This window comes from Papaver somniferum, chromosome 2 (genome assembly GCF_003573695.1).
Source record: "Papaver somniferum cultivar HN1 chromosome 2, ASM357369v1, whole genome shotgun sequence".
NCBI lineage: Eukaryota > Viridiplantae > Streptophyta > Magnoliopsida > Ranunculales > Papaveraceae > Papaver > Papaver somniferum.
Genome location: NC_039359.1, coordinates 164,696,436 through 164,717,262, shown reverse-complemented (window position 1 = coordinate 164,717,262; position 20,827 = coordinate 164,696,436). Strand labels below are relative to the sequence as shown.

At 36.6% G+C, this 20,827-nt stretch overlaps 1 protein-coding gene across 2 annotated transcripts; it reads left to right on the top strand.

The window, feature by feature from the left end:
* The first annotated feature begins 13,037 nt into the window (after positions 1-13,037).
* On the top strand, positions 13,038-19,088 carry LOC113349653 (ATP-dependent DNA helicase Q-like SIM). 2 transcript variants are annotated; one of them, XM_026593660.1, is made up of 15 exons: positions 13,038-13,876; positions 13,972-14,191; positions 14,287-14,397; positions 14,840-15,029; positions 15,103-15,451; positions 15,710-15,936; positions 16,336-16,392; positions 16,548-16,628; positions 16,742-16,805; positions 17,066-17,165; positions 17,285-17,368; positions 17,460-17,547; positions 17,970-18,074; positions 18,214-18,306; positions 18,407-19,088. In XM_026593660.1, exons 1-15 carry the CDS (start codon positions 13,267-13,269, stop codon positions 18,710-18,712), a joined length of 2,685 nt encoding a protein of 894 aa, XP_026449445.1. In that variant the 5' UTR covers positions 13,038-13,266; the 3' UTR covers positions 18,713-19,088. The 2 variants fall into 2 exon arrangements, with proteins under 2 accessions (XP_026449445.1, XP_026449444.1); XM_026593659.1 differs by having other exon boundaries at positions 17,063-17,165.
* Positions 19,089-20,827: the final 1,739 nt, after the last annotated feature.

The following is a 20,827-nucleotide window of genomic DNA, read 5'->3' as shown; positions in this document are numbered from 1 at the left end:
CGTGTGAAAATGTAGAAAACCACGTCCCTACTATGATGGAAAGACGGGTCAGTTTACACCCACTACTTCTCTGCCGCCACTAACTGTCCGCTTTCCTGACACTTTCTCATAATGGGCGTGTTGCACGCCGCACGTTGTAAACCTCCAGACAAATACCCTGATGATCATCCCCAATTTTGTGACATGTTTGATGTCTCGAGTATTTTCGTGGGAAAATATGCAGCAGGTTGCTGAGTGGGTCTTGTTTGCAAGACCTAGTTATTTTGACCAATAACGCGCAAGCCAGGCGGCGGGTGGTCATGTGTGACGAGACAAGTCATGAGACTTTCCGCAAAGAATAACATGTAACACTATTAGGTTAAATAACTAAGTTATTAGTGAAACCGATATTCATAAAATATTGTATGTATTCGATGCATGTAATGCATCGATTTTAAGCAAGCATCTCAAAATAATCGATGATCATGAAGCATCGTTGTTTTAGAGCTCGTCTAAGTTTGTCGCGGAGCTTAATGTATTAAAAGGAGTATGACCAGTTGACCACCCTTTTTTAGGGAGCTGGTAGGAGCTACGCACGCATCCCATGGCTTGGCCGATCGCTCCTCATGGAAGAGGGGTGGTCAGTGATCATGGCGTCACCCTGTTGGCCATTTGAAATTAAATCTAAGCCATCTGACTAGGCTAGCGAAGTTGGACAGATGAGATGATTTGTGGCAGCTGTACATTGCCGCTGATTGAATTTTAGGGTTTAAATCCGTGTGGCCAAACGATTTGGGAGGTTTGTCGCTGATTTGGACAAGTCGATTGAGTACACATAAAGATGGGTTGCCGGTGAGCTTGCCAGCATCTCATTCGCCGCCTGAAATTAGATCTAGATCGTCTGACTAGGCTGGTGAAGATAGACGGCCGTTATCAATTTGCGGCAGTTATGTAATGCCGCTGACCCGATTTGGGTTTAAAAAGCGCGCGATCACCCTACTTTGGGAAAGCGGTTTGACGCGCTCCTGGATTGCTATGTGTAGTTCGATCAACCAGGTATGGAGGCGAGTCGCCGGTGACCATAGTTGTACTTCTTTGATCGTTCGAAAGAAGATCTAAACCGTCCAGCTAGGCTGGCTAAGTTGGACGGATGTGATGGGTTTGAGACCGTTATGGTTGGTCTTAGCTCGCTGAGCTTCTCTTTCAACAGCGCGACCATCCTAACTCCGGCCAACAATCAGGGATGCCACTGGCGGGCTAAGAGGATTCTAATTGGCTGGGATGATACTGGGCTCGCCGGTGGACACCATGGAGTTTGCTCGGTCTTGTTGGGAGGAGGCCAAGCTTGTTGAATAGGCTGGCCAAATCGTGTGGTCGTGATTATTTTGAGACTGACATGGCAGCCTATGTTTAATTCCTTAAGGAATTAGGTGTGTCGACCAACCAACTTCCAATTTTAATTAAAAGTACGTGCGGCGCTTTTGGAGAGATATGATTGGTCGGTGGGAAGAGGGGGCCGACAAGTAGCAACATGGAGCGTGTCATGGCCACGCCTCCTTCTGCTGATGCTCTTACTTGCTGCAATTCTTCTTTATTTTTTGCTTTCTGAATTTTGGTAGGATCTTGCTCCTACTAGCTCCATGATGGATCAATTTCCTAGTTTTCCTAGGTTTAGTTTCGACCAATGGGTTTCGAATTATCGCGCAGGGCGCAAAAAACCTAATTTTTGCAAATTGATAAAATTAGGTTAAAGAACTGAATTTTGCGGGTTGCCACAAAACCAATCAATTTTTGGTGAATTTCGCATATTGATACAGAAATCACTAATCATGTTCAGAGGGCATCATAACTTTGCGTGCTCCTAATTGAGTATTTCCATGCATATCTTAATCCGTACACTTCGGGAAATTCATGTTGCTCAGTTGCGAGCGAACATTAATTGTCATGTCATGTCAAAATCAAGAGTTCGGCTGGGAACATAACATGGAATGAATACTCGGCAGGCTCCGGCATTAGTGAGTAATGCAACTAGGATCTTAAATACTCATTAGGCTCTATACTAGTGCACAATTCATCTAAGAGCTTGAGTTTCAATATAATATGAAGAGAGACATAGGCACTCATCAGATTCTGATATATTCTTCAAATTCATTCCGGAATATAAACATATCAAGGTCTACTACTTCTGATGATGGGTCAGGTAGGAAAACTTTCACAATTTTGCCCTATACTAAAAACCACATCAACAAATCCGATACAATAAAGGACTAACATGTTTCAGTAACCTCTCTATTCAATATCCTAGATCAACAAGTTAATTATGTATATAGTTGTCTACAAAGTTCTTCTATTTAAAAGTATAAAAATCCTTTACCGCTCAAATCAACCAAGAAAATATTACTGAAATGTTTAATCTTAGTTTACAAACTATCAGAATAGATCTCAAAGAGGAACACCTAGATGGATTGTTGATCTATACAACAAGCCTGATGTCTATTGAGATAATCTTCTTGTCGAATCCTAATCAGTCAAGTGTACACGAACTTATTATTATGATCATAATACCAAAAAGAAAATCTTCTATTCTTCAAGCTCTTCAAAGTATTTGCACAAACAATATGATTCCTATCATGATCGATCATGCACATAACAGAGTTTGTTAACAATTGATGATTAAAAGTTATATATGCAGATCTTGACTTAAAAAGTAGATCTAAAATCCTCAATCCTTGAACTAGTTCGAGTGAACTTGTATAACAAGAGAAGGATCACGGAATAAACAAACTAGATCCATCAAGGTACAACTTCACATTTAGTCAATCAAACCAATAATCAAAAACTAAAAATATAACGCGATTCTTAGTTTCCCACCAACGGTACTACTAGAGCTTATTTTATCGTACATAAGTCTTAAACGAAGCGCATTAAGAGGTTTCACCCAATTAGGATACTCTTCTCTCAAATGAGTAGTAAAAGAATACTACTAGTGAGCTTTCCACACAAACGGTTAGTTCAGTGTGTCCAAGGGATGAGTTTGTAAGGGTTACAAACTTCACCATTTATAATGACCAAGGTAGTTTGGACAAGAAGGAATTACCAAATCTGAAGAATACTAAAGATATTCGATAAATATTTATTTTCGGTCTTCTTAAACTTCAAACTGTAATCCAAATCATGTATTGAAACCACTCTTGGGTGACTAATATTAGCTAGCGTATAACATATATTTTACTACTGTAGCAATAAGAGATATGTTTATCCACTGGGATATAAAAAGCATATAATTCCTATATCAAAAATATATTTTGAATATCTCGGTTATCTTACCTTGAGTATCAAGGAAAATACTTGAACATTAAGTAACAAGAGGTTAGCACATGTTCAAATACTATGTCGGCATCTTGTGAACTTTCCATGTTAACGAAACTGCATTTCTGATAGCTATGCAAAATCTAAGATAATAGCCAAACCGAATATGCTTATATTGGTTAACTTAGGATTGGTCCTAACTAGGGATCCATAGGATCGGTTCTAGTAGATATCATTGGTAAGGGATCAGTCCAACTAGAGATCTTTAGAATCGATCCTAGTAAAGATCCTTGTTTAAGGAATCAGTCCTAGAATAGATCATTTGATTCCTTTACAACTATGAAACAAATTTCACTAGTTTACTTCCTTAAACCATGTAAATTAAACATAGTCGTCGAGGTATAAAATCAACACAAAAGTTCAAAACACTAGATAACAAACAATTATCAATTAATGTTATGTCGAATCTACAAAGTCCATATAGCTAAAATATACTTCGATATCCAATGTACCAAAGTTGTGTGAAACAAATAATATATACTTTTATGATCATTGGTAACGAATCATAGAATGACCAAGTCGACAATAACTAGAGACAAGTAAACAAATACTTTGTATGTTATCTTTTTAATATAAATGACTTGAAAGATACAAGGACATAAATGAAACAATTTAAATTTGTGTTACTAACCTCGAAAAGAAGAATGGTGTGTTCGTTGATGCCGATACGTCCTCAGGTTCTTCTGAGTAATACGAGCGAGTCTCAACATTTCTATTGTTCCTAGTATAAACTAACAAATTTGACTCTAGTAATCAAATCAAACTCGAATTTTGGAACGAAAATGAAACTTGACATACTTACGCTTGGTGAGTTCAACCGAACAATGCTCTAACATTATCGTCTGACTTGCAAGTAAAGAACATAGTCACATAGATATAAGGCAAGTGAGACCCATGTATTTTTTGACTATCAACAACAACAACAAAAAGTCTACAATTGATCATAATCTTGAAAAAGTATTCCAAGTCATCCAATATCAATGATGGAGATCACTTCTGCTAATGTCACTAAAATTAAAGTTGATAGCGCTAAGGGTTTACGTTAACCTTAATTTTCTCTCGTTGCTAGAGAAATTTAATGGTGTATTTTTTATTGTGTTACTGGTGGCATTGATCTTTACAACAGAAATTACAACTGATATCAAGGCTTATTCAGATTTTTAGCGATGTCAAGGCTTTTCAAATTCCGAGATCTCTTAAAAATGTTTGGAGGGTCTGAATTCGTTATTGAAGGTGACCCAGGTAGACTTTTATTTTTTTCGGAACGGATCTAGCTCCCGATATTCGAAATCAGTTTTATACTTAATGTTTCCCATCCTTATAATATTTGTATATCCCATTTATTACTTGCTTATGAAACACGATAATTAGGTAATCAAATATAAAATTTCATTTTTTAGAATTTTTTAGGTGACAAATTTTATCCGGCCTCACAGTGCTCCTGAAAAATCCCCACATCTTTTTCCTAATTACAGAACTACTCAAGATATATTTTTCACTCTTCTGCCTTCGTCATATATTAATTGTAGCTTAGGGTTGTCGCATATATGGAATGGAGTAAGTACTTTTCTATGCACGAATCAAATGGACTTTAATCAGTCATATTGAACACGTTGGGTAGGTAAAATTTAAAGAATATAATTTTTTCACAGAGTGCTAAAGTTTTCTTGTGCCAATATATATTTTTCCATAGTATTTTAAAACTTTAAATTGATTATTTTCACCAAAATTGTTATTTGTGATATCATGGATCACTGCATGAACTCGATTTGCCTTCTCGTCATCCCTTCTCACTCGTTATTCAATTTGCTTAATTCACCCTTGAAAATCATTCCAAACTCATAAGCATTCTAATTTCGTTTGGTTTTTTGCGAATAATGTAATTAGTTTCCAAGGTCCAAACAAGTTTCATATCTAATCGAACTTGTAGTGATGCGACATAGCCCATGTAAATGTATTTGACTGACCAAAAAGTATAGATGTATAGCAACGGAAAAGTGAAAGACTCACTTTTTGTGGGGCGAAGAGAGTATGCTATTGTAGTTAGATTAAATTGGTGGGAGGATAAAAGTGGGATATTAGAGTTTTTTGAAATTTATTTTCGGGAGGTTGAGCACGAACATTCCTCGCCTAAACCAAGAGGAATGGTGGTTACATGGTTGTAGGAGAGATTATGGATGGTCTTAGGAAGAACAACTGAGAAAAAGAAAGATCAAAGATTTATAGGTTGAAGAATTTCTCTGAGAGTTGTTGAGAAAGTTGTGTTTTAGCTTTATGAATAGATTACCTATTTGTAGATGAATTCTCTAATCTCAGGTTGGTGAAAATAGGGGTTACTTGTCATGCAGAGCACTCTTCTCGTATTTTCAGGAATAATTGAGGATAAAATAGGCTCAGTTTATCCTCTTACTATTTATAATCTCCTTAACTTTTTTTGTGTTGAGAAATAAGCTTGGTATTTCTCACACGTGCCATAGACCGTCAACCCAAAACCATAACTGATATTCCCCCATTTGTGTATGACTGAGTCTGCCTTTGTGATGATGTGCTGGCAGGGAGAGCTATTCTCTATAGCTGATGTTGGACAAGATAAAAAAATATTCTATAATTTGTGAGTATGACTAGGATAAGTCATGCAAGAGGCAGAGAATGCCTCATAAAACGTGTGCGCAATGTGAGAAGAGCTGGCTTGGGATTTATCTCCTCATGACCGGTCACATATGTCATGTGGACACTGAATTATTGTATGTGGGTCTCTTTATTGAGCTTGTGAATCTCGTGAATGCTTATCTACATTTTTTTAATAAGCATGAACGATTTAGACCAAATTTGCTAAAAACGAGCGTGTTTGAGAATTATGGATTCACCGTGTTTCGAGAGGACATATGCTTAAATCCATGACTATAAGTTCCTTATAGACCAAGGGTCGATGTTCCGCCGTGATAATTCATGAGTTTGGCCGTTCAATTTATCTACTCGAGCCGAGGGTTGAATCTATGACTGAGCTTGTATTTTGGCGTTGAGGGCTGAGGATAGGTTTGCACTTGTCTTTCGGCAATGCTGGGCTTCATCTTCAGAATTACCTTTTTTTACGCATTAGCCTTTGGACGTCTTTGATTTTAGCTTTGTCGAACCGCCAAAAATAACTACTTTTCCCTTAGACTGAAATTTCGTGAAATAACGCTTCACCCCTATTTGTGAATTTACCATTTTTTTTCCTCTACTTGAAATGACCATTTTACCCTTTGTATGATAAGCATACTACTCAAGTAACATTGGCAACAATTATATTTGTCTCTAAAGGTAATGGATAAATTAAAAATGGTTATGTCCTATGATATAAAATTCACAAATATTTCGTTTTGTAATGAAATTCGTCAAATTTGATCTTGTTGGAAATAAGAAGAGGCACTCTATCATATATATATATATTTATTTATTTTAATGAAGAGACATATATTAAAGCTAGAAATTATACATCATAATGTTATCTCCCTTAGCAATTCCATTAAGGACTTTACACTTCAAGACATTATGCTGGGAGTTTGTTTCTACAAAAAAACATTTCTTTACACGATTCCATTTAGCTAGTTTGTCTGCTTCACTATTATGAACTCTATGTACATACTTAAAGTCTACCAAAAAATTTGAACCCAAAAGACAAAGAACATCATTTAATATCTTCTTTGTCCTCCAGTCACAGTTCCCATGCCTTCTTTTCAAAAAATTCACTACATCCTTGCAATCTGATCTTATCTTCACATTTCTTTCCTTAAGCTCTCTCGCCCATTCTACTGCCTTATTGACAAGTATTACTTCTGCTGCTGTTGGACTAGTTGTACTACCTGCAAAAACTTTAATGTTAGCAATTTTATTGTCTTTCCAATAAGTTATTCCCAAATCAAAGGAACCATCGGATTCTTCAAATGCCGCATCAACATAAAACACATTAGCAGGATCTTTAAAACCGGTTATATTCTTTTTATTTTCTGCATAATTTTTCAAAGCTGTTTTCCCCAAAACCAACTGCCTATCATTAGAATCTTTCCCGATTGACTTGATACATTCAATGGGATCTACTTTAGAATTTTGGAACACTACTGAATTCCTATAATTCCAAATTTCCCAACATATTATACTAAATAAATCCTTTCATTCATTCAAAGGACTATTAAACCAAGATTTTTTACCCAATCCATCATGTTATTATTAGATGATGGCAACTGGATTCCTAACCCAAACCAAACTGCTTTTGTGAAATTACAATCCCTAAAAATATGATGAGAAGCTTCCAAAATACCACCATTACACAAAACACAAAATGGGTCACCCTTTTTTAATTTTTCATGCATTTTTTCTTTTAAACTTAGCATCCCAGCAACCATTTTCCAAACAAAAAGACGAATTCTGGGCAAAACATCCAAATGCCACACTTTGAGCCAGAATTTATCCTCATTTTCCCTTACGTTAGACAGTAATCTATATGCTGACTTTGTAGAGAAATCTCCATTTTTTGTTCCCATCCATCTAATTTTATCATTACTATTACCATTTATGTAAACATATTTGATTATACTAGCAACATCAGGAGTAAAAGAAGCATCAATACGATTGACATCCTAACAACCATTTTCATCAACCAGTTCAAATACAAAATTAAATCATTATCATGCCAATTAGAAAGTTGACCAATACCAGGAATCCAATTATCTAACCCTATGTTAATGTTTCTGCCATCTCTTACTTCTTAAATACAATTTTCCTTGACTATTTCCAATCCTTTTCTAATATTGTACCAAATCCTGGATATTTCATACTCTCTATTCTTACATAAAGGATTGTTTCTCGGAAAATACTTTCCTTTCAGAATTTTAACCCAGAGATCATTAGGATTATTAATCATCCTCCATGCCATTTTGGTAAGCAAAGATAAGTTAACATTATGAGGGTTTATGATTCGCACTCCTCCACTAATCTTAGGTATTCTGATTGTATCCCATGCTTTAGGATAATAAGCCTTCTTTGGATTATCTTTATCCCACCAAAAATCTCCCTGTATTCTATCAAGTTCATCTAATGTTCCTTTAGGAAACTCAAAAAATTGCATCTGATAACAGGAGAATGCAGACAGGGTTGAGTTAATCAACACTGTTCTGCCTGCTTGAGATGACAATTTAGCCCTCCAACCACTAAGAGCTTTATAAGCTCTATCCAACAGTGGTTCAAAGTTCAAGGATTTCCTTTTATTAAAAAACATAGGAGTTCTCAAGTACCTTTCATCATTAGATATCCTGTGGACTCTTAACATTGTTGCTATTATTTTTTTCATGTCTTTGATGCATTTTCCTACTGAAATAAACTCCCGACTTGTGATAGTTTATTGTCTGACCAGAGGAACCAGTAAATATATCCAGTAGATTCATAAGTTTTCTAACCTCAGACAGATCTGTCTTACCAAAGATAAAACAATCATCCGCAAACAACATATTTGAAATGACTGGACAATTTTTATTAATTCTAACACCTGAAAATTGCTTGTTATATTAAACATGAAATAGTAATCTAGACAAACCTACTAGCGAAGTGATGAAAATATATGGAGACAATGGGTCTCCATGTCGAAGACCTCTGGTGGGACAGAACTGAATACCAAGTATTCCATTTAACAACATTGTTGATTTAACCGTTGAATTACATTCAAATATCAAATCACACCATTTTTGACTGAATCCAAATTTTTTGAACACATGAATCACAAAATCCCACTCCATTTTTTCAAATGCTTTCGACAAATCCAATTTAAGAGAAAAATGCCCTTTATTAGATTTGCTTGTTTTCATACTATGAAGCATTTCATGCGGTATGACAATATTGTCCACTATTTGTCTTTTTGGAATGAATGCTGATTGATTTGGTGAGATTATCTTATCTAAGACCCTCTTCAGCCTAGTTGCTAGTATTTTAGAAATAAGCTTATACAAAGCATTGCTCAAGCTTATTGGCCTAAAGTCTATAGGAGTGATTGGATTTTCAGTCTTTGGAATAAGAGAGATAAAATAAATCATTCAATGATTCCTGTAATTTCCATGTTTCAAAGAACTTCATAACCAAACTCATCACATTATCTCCAACTACACTCCAATGAGTTTGAAAGAACCCCGACGGGTATCCATCAGGACCCAAAGAACCCCAAGAATTCATTTCAAACAAAACCGACTTTATTTCATCTTTATCTGGAATTTTAAATAAATCAGCATTTTCCTCACTTGTAATAACATTGGGGACAATAATATCAAATATCTGATCTATTTGATTTCCAGAAGTAGAACTAATACTAGCAAAGTGGTTTTTCAGCAATTGATCAAGTTGATCTTTCCCCTCAACCCAAAGTTTCGATTCCTCTCTAAGGGTGTGAATATAATTATACCTTTTTCTATTTGAAGCCACCATATGGAAATATCTTGTGCATCTATCATGTTCCTTAAAGAACTTATCCCTACTATTTTTCAACCAATATATATTTTCTATCTTATTTCAATTTTCTAATTCAAGACTTTTTTAGAAACTAGGTGGCCTGGTTTAGCATTTTCTTTGTCTATCTTTTTCATTATAATCTCTTTCTTTTTAAAAATATTTTTGAAAACATTCTTATTCCACTTGATCAATTGAGGAAAAATAATAAGGTCCATAGCTTGGTCAAAGTTCAACCGGGACATATATACCTTCTACACAACTTGTGTTCAATCAATTATAACTCACTCAATAATGATCCAAAATGAATAAATTATATCTCTATGAAACATCATCGGATGAACCACATTTACTAAAAATAAAGTAAAACCTGAGTCAATCTAGAAGGAGTTCATAATTTGGATCAAAATAAAGGAAGCAAACATCACACAAAGCCATAAAGGTGTAATCTATACACACTTTGAGCCCAATTAAGACATCTTTAAGATTGCTTTAAACATCTTATATAGAGGGTAATAATCGGGTATCTCAATGGTAAACGGGCACCCCCTTTAGCATCCATGGCTATTTTGGGTGTGTTAGGACTTGTGATCGAGTGAGAATAGTGTGTCAAATCGATGCATGCTAGCTAACTAAGAGTATTTCGTATGGACTCAACAAACTTGAAGTTTGTTGATTTTTCTCCCACTATGGACTCAACAAATATGAAAAATGGATGTTCAACTAAAAAATTTGTTAGTTTGTTGAGTGAGATGGAACACGTAGCGCGCGCGCAATGAAGGTCAGGCGAGCTTGGCACCAATGCTGGCGTTTGTCCCAAAAACGTTGGTGTTTCTCTTCTAACGTGCGTTGTTATTTCACATGCCAGCGTCTTTCCTGAGAGACGCAGCCCAACGAGCATTAAAAGGAGGTTCAAGCGAGATCAACTATTTTGATCACAAGGAATTTGAGATGCAGATAGAATCATATAGAGCCAGGGACCGTGGCATTGCTATAAATAATCAACAAAAAAGTCGTCTTTCGCGAGAAAAATACTACATGATTGTAAGCTAAACAAGTTACTCTCCTTGAACACTTCAATAATGAATGAACGAAAACTTTCTGCATGGACTAAGGAAATGGATGCGGCCGCGACTTGTCAACAAGTCCCTGAATAAGTCTCCCCTAAAAAAACAGTCCCCCCTCAACAAACTGGCCAGTATGTGAATGTGGAAGAAGACGAAGATGATGCCTCGGAAGAAAACGAAGATGAATACAGTCTTAATAACAGATTTTAATTCTTGTTTAATTTAATTGTACTCGTTTATTTAAAATTACTTTTAATATAATTGCCTCAATTTTAATTTTAAACAAACAACTTTAAATTAAAAAACATATTAATTAAAATAAACAACACTAAATTGAAAATACTAAATTGAAAATAACATTTATCTGCCTCTGCCTCTCCCCCGCGCATCGTCTCTTGCTCCTTTTAAAGTCCAAATGTGCTTAGTCAGATCTTGTTTTAGTTTTCCATAGATTCCCCGATTTTGGAGTCTGTCAATGGAAAGTCTATATTCTCTTGTGGACGCCCATGCTCCACTACAAGATCGGGCGCCAAATCTTCATCTGGAAAACTAGTCCAGGTTGGGTCACGCCTGGTTTCTTCAATGACCATGTTATGCAGAATGATATAAGTCAGCATAATTTTTGTTCATTTTTTGAAGATCAAAAAAGCGTGTCGGCCCAGCTATGATGGAAAACTTCCTTTTCACTATGCCAAAAGCGCGTTCAACATCCTTTATGCATTTCATCTGTTGGGTGTTAAAGTACTTCATATCCTTCGAATTCGTCGGTCCAAAACCTATTTGTTTATAAGCTTGAACCATAGTTGACCATTCTGGATAGATTCCGTCTGCTAGATGATAACCTTGAGTGCAGTGATGACTATTGATGGTGAAATTACAGTGCGGCGCGATCCCACTCTTAAGATCTTCAAACAATGGTGACTTATACAAAACGTTGAGATCGTTATTTGAACCCGAGAGTCCAAAAAAGGCATGCCAAAACCAACGATCATCAGTACACTCATTCAACCGGACACGCATGCCACATCCAGTGCATGCAGTCAAGACTACCTAGCACCTTGGAAGACCCCTCATGGTGTTTTCTTCAGTTATTCTTTGAACATCTTCCTGAGTAGGATTTCTTAAAAAGGTTGGACCAAAATGCTCGACAATTGTTTCGCAAAACAATTTGAGATAACTAAAGGCAGTTGTTTTCCCAATACGGATGTAATCATCCATGGAATCCGCTGGTACCCCGTAACATAGTATACGGAAGGCCGCAATGACCTTTTGTTGGGGACTAAAGCCTCGTACATTTCGTGCATCATACTGATAATTAAATAAAGGTTGTACTTGACAAAGCTCGGCAATAATCCTTTGCGTCAAATTGCGGCCCATGCGGAATCGTCGTTGAAAATCCTCATCGAAATAGACACAATCATGATTAAAATAATCATGCATCTTTTCGTGGTAAAAATGTCGATCTCGCCAAGTCCATCTTCTAGTCGCAACTTATTATGGATCTAAAGGCTTTGGTATGATCTCGGATTGTAATTGCAACTTAAAATTTCGCCTTCTTCTATCTTGATTGCATCTTCATTCATTTGACGCAAAAACTCCATACACATTTCTTCCTCTTCTTCTTACAACATTTCATCCATCTCCATATCTTCCTCAGAAGAATCAAAATCAGAATTCATGGTTGAAAATTGAAAGAAATTGAAATTAAGAAAAGATTGATCGGATGAAAGATTGTTGTGAATTTGTGAGATCAAACTCGAACCGTATTTATGGAGATAGACACTAGCCGTTGGTGGTCTTGATTGAAACGCCGGCGACTCTTATAAGATCGCTCGCGTTGCTTCTTGAATCGCCAACGCTTGAACTACCAGCACCAGCGTTTGAACCACGCGCGCCAACACTGGGACTTCGTCCGGGCGCTTAGTTCTCAACCGCCCACTTCTTTTCCATAATGGAGAAACATGTTTGGCCATTCAACTGGCTCAACAAAGTTTTTCATTTGAACATTATCATAGGAATTGCCCAAACTTGGCTATAGTAGGGCCAAAACTCAAACATACGTTTTCTTCACATACGTTACAAATTAGTTGCACCAGATCATCAAACGTGGGTCTCAAATGTGATTTTTATTTCGCGCGTTTTAAGACCCTCTCAGCCCTTGCTATTTCAAATCTCTCCCTAGTTGGAAGGGATCTAACATAGATTGGATTGAAATCTAATCTGTGTAGGAAACTATCGATAACCTAAGATAAAGTCTATTTATTTATTTATTACTCCCGATTAATTGATTTTCAATGTATTAATTCAATTTAGGGTTCCTTTCTGGGATTGATATATCGATTTTACGATTGCAATGGGTCGGGAATAAAGATTGTAGACCATGGAGAAGAGCAGCATATCGTCTGACCATGTCATTGCTGAATTGATTGAAATGGGTTTTGAGTTCTCTCAAGTTATTGAAGCCGTAGAATCAGTAGGTCCAATTCTTGATAAAGCAGTTGATTTCATTATTAATCCGTGTAGTCATCATAAAAAACCTAGGAATGTAAGTACAGGTTCGTCGTTGGGTGATTCGAAACCTTCTTGTGCACTTAGTAGCAGACGTGTGCTGGGAAAGAGGGCGGTGACTTCATCGTTGTCTTCTGGTCGGGCTAAACAGTCAAGTATTACGGACCATTTCCAACCACCTAGACTCAAAAGAAGTAGGATTGAGGGAGAGGTGGGTACATCCATTTCTGAACCAGAGTTGGTGTCTAGGCCTAAAGAAGTGAATACAGCGTGTCGTTCTTATACGGGCAGTACAATGGGTTCAACTGTATTTGTTGCTGAAAATTTACAAGAGCAGGGGATTGGAGCAGATTGGGAAGTGAAAGCGAGTAATGTGTTACAGAAACATTTTGGATTTTCCACATTGAAGAACTTCCAGAAGGAAGCGCTGGAGTCTTGGTTGGCTAATCAAGATTCTCTTGTTCTTGCTGCAACAGGATCTGGTATGTGTTATGTCTGCGTCTGAGTTAACATTATTACACTTTGCTGTAAGTTCACTCGCCAAACAAGTGTAAAAACCATGTTTTGGGATATGCAGGGAAATCGCTATGCTTCCAGCTTCCAGCATTGTTGACAGGAAAGGTTGTTATTGTGCTATCACCCTTGATAAGTTTAATGCACGATCAGTGCTTAAAGCTAGATAAACACGGGATATCAGCTTGCTTTCTTGGATCAGGACAAACTGATACTAGTGTAGAACAGAAAGCAATGAATGGCATGTATAGTATTGTTTATATTTGCCCAGAGACAGTTTTGAGGTAAACGTATTATTTGGCCGTTGACTTATTTGGTACTAAAAGGAGTGTTTGCACAACAAAGTCTTTCTGATTATCTTTCTTCTCTATTTTCACAGACTCATAGGACCTCTTCAAAAGCTTGCAGAAAATCACGGGATAGCACTCTTTGCCATTGATGAAGCCCACTGTGTCTCTAAGTGGGGACATGACTTCCGACCTGACTACAGGTTAATTTTTTCTTTCTCGTCCACTTCTCTGTTTATTCCAGTGTACGACTTTACTTCTAGATGAATAGCCAGTAAATGAGCTAGTGCCTCATTGTGCTAAATATTTTAAAGTTCCACATCTGAACCTAGATTAGGCTTCATTATAATCCTAAATAATGCTGGTATCAGCACTAGGTGAAAGAACCCATCAGGGTGAGTTCAACTTAGGATACTGCATACCATGGACCTCGGTATATTTAGTTTCTCGGACTCTTCCCCACTGAGCATAGTATTTTAAATTCCTCTCACTAGTGAAAAACCTCAGTGTTCCAACTCAAGAAATTCCACCAGTTGACTTTTTTGGGTGAATCCAACTGTATCTTAGATCTGTTGTTATGGTCCCTTGTGCCAAGGTAAGCAATGGTTGTTATTCTGACGACTGGTCCCTCTATTCATATTTTAGGCGATTATCTGTATTGAAAGATAGCTTCAACACATGCAATTTGAGATTCTTGAAGTCCAATATCCCACTAATGGCATTAACTGCTACTGCAACGTTTCGAGTTCGGGATGACATCCTTAAATCCTTGTGCATGTCTATAGAAACAAAGATAGTCCTCACATCATTCTTCCGACCAAATCTTCGCTTTTCAGTAAGTTAATCTTGTTCATTATCCCAACTCTGTATGACTGTATTGCTATTTTCTTATTATTTTATATTTACAGGTAAAACATAGTAGGACATGTGGGAATTCTTATGAGAAGGATTTTCAGGAATTGATAGATTTGTATAAGACACAAAGAGTTGTTGGCAAAAGTAGACACAACAATGTGGTTGAGGACTCTGTGGGCGAGTCTGACTGCTCTATGGGATATGTAAACGATAGTTTATCTGATACAGAAGAAACCTCTCTAAGTGATTTGGAGGACTTTGAAGATGAGTTCTCTGATGGAAATGACGCTGAAGTTAGCTTAAGCAATAGGAAGGGTGTAGCTTCTCGTAAGAAAAAGCAACTGTCAGTTGAATTTCTGGAAGATGAGTTAGACGTTCCACAAAGTGTTGATGATTTGGATGGTAACCTATTTTCTGATTTTTTTTTCATTCTACATATTCTGCTCCCACTCACTTACAAATGTTTGATTCTCACATACATATGCTTAAGCTGGATAAGTCATACGATAGCAGATTCTGGAGTAAAGAAGTAGGCTCATACATAATCTATGTCCATTGAAAAATTAAAAGGCACTTTTAGAAGACTCATAAAGCTCAAATTTATTTCAAAAATGAAAGTGCAAGGTTGTGCCGCATTAAACATATGTCCATGTTTTGCAGTTACTTGTGGTGAATTCAATGGTGGTATTTCATCTGAGAATATGGATATGCAGAATCCGTCTGAGACAAATGATCCTCCAATCAACCTGCAGGACAGACTGCGACTTCTGGCAGAGCCTTCCGATGGGGGGCCCACTATTGTTTATGTGCCAACTAGAAAAGAAACTGTAGCGTTGGCGAAGTATTTGTGTACGTTTGGCATAAGGGCCGCTGCTTACAATGCAAAGGTGCAAATCTAAGTTGATTACTGTTAAGTTGCCTTTGCTTACAATGCAAAGGTGCAAATCTAAATTGATTACTGTTAAGTTGCCCTACTTTTTCCATGTCTAGATTGTAATGTCTATATGTTCAATCACTTAAGTTTCATTAACGTTTATTTTATGGCCCGGTGATTTCAAATTAAAGAGCTATTAATCTAAAACCAAACATAGAATTCAACGGTAGCAAATAATACATGATAGTACTAGATTTTGACCCTTCTTTGCTTCTGCATATTTCAAATAAATTTAGTAATTTTCTGATTCTTGAACTTGTGATGCAGCTATTGTGTACAATCTCTATAGGCGTTATATATTCAGTTTTCACTTTCTATGTGGTTCAAAAGTAATCTTCTGACTTTGTTTCAGCTTCCAAAAGTGCATCTTAGAAAGGTCCACAAGGAGTTCCATGAAAACTCCTTAGAGGTATGGTGTTAAATTAGTTAATACAATAATCTAGTTGTAATTGTGGATTTTGTTTTATATAAAACCTGTACATAGTAACTATCACCAGAATGGAGATGATATTGTCCTTACTGATGCTTCGAAAGGTGGTCTGACTTATATCTCCCACTCTCCAGGTTGTTGTTGCAACAATTGCTTTCGGAATGGGGATAGACAAGTCAAACGTACGGAAAATCATTCATTATGGTTGGCCACAGGTCTATATCTCTAGTAATTGATATATTTATCTCAGCACTACTGTAAGTATTTGATCATTTCCTATAAAAGGCATCCAACATTTTCCCCTCATTATCCGTTTCTTTAATGGCAGAGTTTAGAGGCATACTATCAGGAAGCAGGTCGAGCTGGAAGGGATGGAAAATTAGCAGATTGCAGTAAGTTCTTTAAAACATTCAACTTCATGCTTGCGCTACAGTGGTAGAGTATGTCTAACTGTCTATCCAAGTAAACTAGCAATCACTTTTGGAGTGAGGGGATCTCCTCTAAGATGTTTCTCTAGATGTTTGTATATGATGCATGAGGAACTCAGAACACCTTCCATACTCTATTTCGCACATTATGCACATAGCTTATACTTGCCTACTATCCATGATTCTCCATAATCTTTTATAAACTTCTGGTTTCTGTCAAGCAGTTCTATATGCTAACCTTTTAAGAACGCCTACACTTCTGCCGAGTAAACGGAGTGAAGAACAGTCGAAACAAGCATATAAAATGTTATCTGATTGCTTCAGGTTTTGTATCGCTCTTCATTGGAGAATCATGTGCATCTCCCTTTCCTTGACCAGATGAGTTTATATATTGTTCTGTGAACATTTAAAGATACCATCTCTTGGTTTTCATGTATCCATAGGTTCGGTATGGGTAATTCAACGTGCCGAGCTAAGACACTTGTACAGTACTTTGGAGAAGATTTTGGTCATGAGAAGTGTCTTTTGTAAGTCGCTCAACCTTCATATTGATTGCTTACTTTGTGAACCCTTGATATTAGTTTCTTTGAAAGGGAGACCATCGATAAAAATTGTCAGGTGTGATGTGTGTGTGGCTGGACCTCCTGAACCGCAAAACCTGAAGATCGAGACAGATATTTTCTTGAGGGTACTTGCAGCTCAATGTGTAAGTCTTTCTTCAGCAGTTTCTATATCACTATGCACGCATTCTTTTTATAATTCAAACAATCAATAAGCACCAAGTAGTTTGGCATTTTTAGTTGAGTTAATTGATCATTGATGCGAGTCATATGACACAAACTGCAATTATCTTGAAAGAAACGTGGTTCAGACTTCAGCGTCGGTTATGAAAGATCAATTTTAGTATGAGCTTGGAAACCCTTTTTTATCTATTTTCTATTTTGTTCTCATTTACCCAGAATCCTTGGTTTTCATAAGAATAGATCCCTAGTCTACCATGTAATGCTGTTGTATTTTGATTGCATATTAAAGGATTGTTTTATATTTCAAGGCGTTTTTGAGTTGCATTTATCAAGTGGATGTTCACGACATGTTATCTTTACTGAGATTGAGATCTATTGAATTTAGGAGCATATGAGGTATGGGGTTGGCTCTTATGATGATGAACTATGTAAAGGGAGACCCACAGAAAAGCTGGACTTCAGGACATTGGTCAGCACAATAAGGGAACAGGTAGTTCCTGACTCGTGGTTTTCCCTCTTGTTTATGTTTACAATTGAGACATTTTTGATGTAGATATTATCACTTACCAGTAAAGCCTTCACTTTTGCATTTGAGTAGACAAGTTTTGATGTGATATTTGTTTGGACAGTGTCCAAAATTTGCAGCAACTGATCGTTTATGGTGGCAAGGTCTTGCTCGTATATTAGAAGATAAGGGGTACATACGAGAGGGGGCAGACATGGTAAGTAATTGAATGCCCTTTGGCCTGTTGCGTGTTTTAGCCTTTTAATGAGGCTTTTCAGAAAAATAATGGCCACCTGTAATCTCCAACTTTTGTTCAGGTTCGACCTTCCATAAAATTCCCAGAGCTTACAGAGTTGGGACTGAAGTTTCTTCAGTCTGGCCCTGAGGCAGCTTTCCACGTTTGCCCTGAGGCAGACATGTTACTCTCAACAACAATACAAAAATCTTTTTCCACCTTCTCAGAATGGGGAAAAGGTCGGGCTGATCCGGAGATCCGTCGCCTTCGTTTAAAAGGTAAGAAGTGTAGAAAAGGGAGAAGGAAGAAAAGACAAAGCAAACATTACAAAGACCTGAAAACTGTGCGAGGAAGATTATCGGCGAAATTGTCAAAGCAGAAGCCTTAATTCAAGTTCAACGACATCCATTTCCAAGAAAGCCAACCATGTAGGAAACACCATTTGACATTGGTACATGGATACCAAGAATATAGATTAAGAACCTAAGCGTAGATAGAAAATTTTAATCGGTCGTTGGACAGCTGGAGAAAAGCCGAGGTGTGCTCCAAGCAAATAAATTTTGTGTGAGATGTTATTTCTAAATTGTACAAGACACAGGGGAATATCACAATGTGTTTATGTATTATTTGTTTTAGGTGCGATTTCACAATACGGAATATCACACTAGATGTATTTCGCCAATTTCTGGACATGTTTTTGGTCGTTTTTCTATTATTTCTTCGAATTCCTCCATGCAATGAGAAATTATGTATGTATTCTTTTTTTTTTATCAGGTAGCCTTTGTTAGTTTGTTCCCCTTCTTAGTTTTGCAATTCATATTTTTATGAAAGAAATTAAAAAGAAAATATCAAAGATGGAGCAACTAAGATTAATAAGAATCCACAATTGGGATACCACCAGAAATTGGGGATACTCATAGTTAAATAAGACTAGATTTTGGTTAAGGGGATACTCTTTTTGATAATGAAAAGTCAACAATGTCCTTCACTTTAACAAAAACTAAAAAAAAAACATTAAAAGTATCCCCATCCTTGTTTTTCATAATTTCTAGTTTTCTAATGCTCCTTCACTTCTTCACCTCCTCTTCTTCTTCTTCTCTTCTTCCATAACTTCTTCGATTCATCGTCAATTAATCGACGATTCCAAAAATTTCTTCATCGATTAAATCCTATTGTAATGACGGGACGGAAGTACAAACAATGCCAAAGAAGAACATTAGATCCTGGTGTGGGAATTGCTGCTCGAAATAAGGCAAACCCTGTGGAAGAAGAGAAAAACGATTCCGATGATCAACCACTCAATACAATGGCTCCAGTTAGAAGGTGAGTGATTCCCACCCATTTTCATATTGTTTTGATTGAATTTGATAGGTTTTAACAAAAATTAAGGGTAAATTAGGTTAACAGTTCATCTGTCGGTATTGCTTAGGGTTTGAACGCAATATCGATTGGGACTTTCGGTATTGATTTGTGTATAAATACAATACCGATTGGGACTTTCGGTATTGCTTAGGGTTTGAACGCAATACCGAAAGTAGTGTCTGTATTGGGTTTTCCCATCCAAACCAGTCGCATACTTATCGGAAGTATCCGGACCCAACTGTCCCGCAGCCAAGGGTGTGATACGATCTAACAAAAAAATGACCATTGGATGATTAGAATCGGTATTGGAAACAGAATATTTTTGTGCTGACAGTACAGTCGGTATTGTAATTATATGTCAGAGCAATGCCGACAGTTGAGTAGTAAGTCGGCATTGAAATAGCATCCACGATAATGCTGACTGTTAATTATCAACTGTCGGTATTGTCTTTCTTATGAATTCAATGCCGACTGAAATAAACAAAAATCACATCGAATAAATAAATACATGATTATTTGGAGAACTTGCGTCATTAGTTTCTTCGTTTCTCTTGTATGAAAGTATCTTCGTTTCTCTTGGATGTTCCCTCATTTGAAGTTTGGTTTAGGATTTGATCTAGGGTTTCACTTTGGGGGTTTTCATGGATGAAAGTTTCATTCTCTATAAAAGGTTGCAATTGAGAATCATGAAAATCAATGTAAACATCTTCTTGTTGGGGATATGAGGATTTCCCCACATCAATATCCTCATTAGAATCTCTCATGTCACTCAAATCTATCAAAATTTCTTCTTCTTCTTCTTCTACTCTCTCTATTCTATCAACTAAAAAGATAAAATCAATACCTTAATATGTTTGGGGGATAATCAAGGGTTATTTAGTCATTATCTTTTTTTTATAAGAGGTTTTTTAAATTACTTCATAATGTTTTTTCTTTTTTTCTTTTTAGTATCCCCCAATTGTGGGTTCATTAATAATTCAATTTCATACTCCCTCCGTTTCAAAAAGACAGTCCTCTTTGATTTTGTCAAAATGTTAAGGAGACCATAATACTTTACTTGACTACACTTAGTTATTTACCTATTTTATGTTAATAAAAATGCAAGCATTAAAAATTGCCTAAAATTGTTAAGAGGATTGTA

What these genes read in the sequence shown, in the direction of transcription:
- LOC113349653 (XM_026593659.1), top strand. Translation starts at nt 13,267, where the DNA reads ATGGAGAAGAGCAGCATATCGTCTGACCATGTCATTGCTGAATTGATT. An exon ending in CCGCTGCTTACAATGCAAAG is followed by an intron (nt 15,937 to 16,335) that starts GTGCAAATCTAA and finishes ACTTTGTTTCAG; the next exon opens with CTTCCAAAAGTGCATCTTAG. An exon ending in GGGTACTTGCAGCTCAATGT is followed by an intron (nt 17,548 to 17,969) that starts GTAAGTCTTTCT and finishes TATTGAATTTAG; the next exon opens with GAGCATATGAGGTATGGGGT.